Source organism: Nicotiana attenuata, unplaced genomic scaffold (genome assembly GCF_001879085.1).
Source record: "Nicotiana attenuata strain UT unplaced genomic scaffold, NIATTr2, whole genome shotgun sequence".
Lineage (NCBI taxonomy): Eukaryota > Viridiplantae > Streptophyta > Magnoliopsida > Solanales > Solanaceae > Nicotiana > Nicotiana attenuata.
Genome location: NW_017671141.1, coordinates 128,871 through 130,326, shown reverse-complemented (window position 1 = coordinate 130,326; position 1,456 = coordinate 128,871). Strand labels below are relative to the sequence as shown.

General features: G+C 28.0%; 1 protein-coding gene across 1 annotated transcript in view; it reads right to left on the bottom strand.

Annotated features, from left to right (window-relative positions):
- Positions 1-765: 765 nt before the first annotated feature.
- The window catches only part of LOC109206210, a 1,199-nt gene continuing 508 nt past the window's right edge, over positions 766-1,456 (bottom strand). Inside the window, exon 3 of the mRNA XM_019369006.1 lies at positions 766-1,234. Coding sequence (XP_019224551.1) covers positions 1,064-1,234 — 171 coding nt within the window. The 3' untranslated portion in view covers positions 766-1,063. The remainder of the gene's footprint in view (positions 1,235-1,456) is intronic.

Genomic DNA, 1,456 nt, shown 5'->3' with positions numbered 1-1,456 from the left:
TATATATATATATATATATATATATATATATATATATATATATATATATATATATATATTTCATTTATAGTCTATGTTTTAAGTTTTTTAAGATGCAAAGTTATCAACAATTCTTTAATCAATTTCTTCTGTTTTTGTTTAACTGACAATATAACTAATCAATCACATGAATAAAAAGTTCTCTTTTAATTTTTTAAATAAGAATCTTGTAATTTTTACCTTAAAATATGAAGTAATTATTTATGAAACTAGCCATAATCATACTGTTAATAAAAAAAGGGACCCCAAAAATATGGGGCTTAAAGCCATGGCCTTAGTGGCTTTGGGCTTGAGCCGGCACTGATCTCAAATACCATGTATTAAGGGTCGTTTAGTTATCAGGATAAGAATACTAATCCCAAAATAGAATTTGAAATGTAAGTATCTCATGTTTGGTTATAAATATTAGCTAATACCTATATAAATTTTATGTCAAAATGATGATATCCCAACCCATATAGTAATAAAGCTGATTGGCACAAGGTACTTGACCTCTCTTTTCTCTCTTATCACGTCCTATTATCATTTCCATACTACACATGGATAACAAAAAATCGATCATCCATTTGGAAAGAGAAGGATCTACAAGGTTTCTTCAATGAAATAACTTTGTCCTAAATTCTCTACTTTAAACAAAATCTCAGATGATGGACAAACGCTTAGACAAAAGGAAGAAAAGAGATCGAAGCATTAATTGCTCAAATTCGTAAACTTTTACACAAAAACTAGTATTTAATCGACAATATTATTAAGTTCAAATCACTATAAATGTTAACATGTACATGTAATATTAAATTGAATCAAAACCAAAAGAAAAAACCTAATAAACATCGTAATATTTACAGTAAATTTGCTCATGTGACAATCTAACAGGGCACTCATGCAGTACCCACAAAAAAAAAAAAAAAGATAACTTAAATCCCTTAAAAAGGGGTCTTGACTTCTTATACATCTTATATTCTTATCACTCCGCTTCTTAAAGTAAACAAAATTGTGAAAAAAATTGGTAAACTATGTGTAAGGCTCAAGCTGGAGAGACAGAGGTAAATCCAAATTTATCAGATAACTTAGTTCTTGTCAAAGGTGAAAAATGCTCCATTTGCCGAATAAATTGCACGTCGTGAACCAATGGATTATCTGTTCTCCCGGGGGGAGATCCTGAGTAACATGATGGCGATTTTCTTCCATCTCTTGTCTGCGTTCATACATTCTCTTGTTAAAAATACAAATAAGAGAAATCTCCTCGTATTCAGATTCAGACATTTCAATTATAGAGAAAAATCAAATGGTAACATAATCGACAATTTTAGGGATATCCCATTGATAAAGCAAATATATATATCAAACAAAAAGACTTATATATATATATATATATATATATATATATATATATATATATATATATATATAGATATTA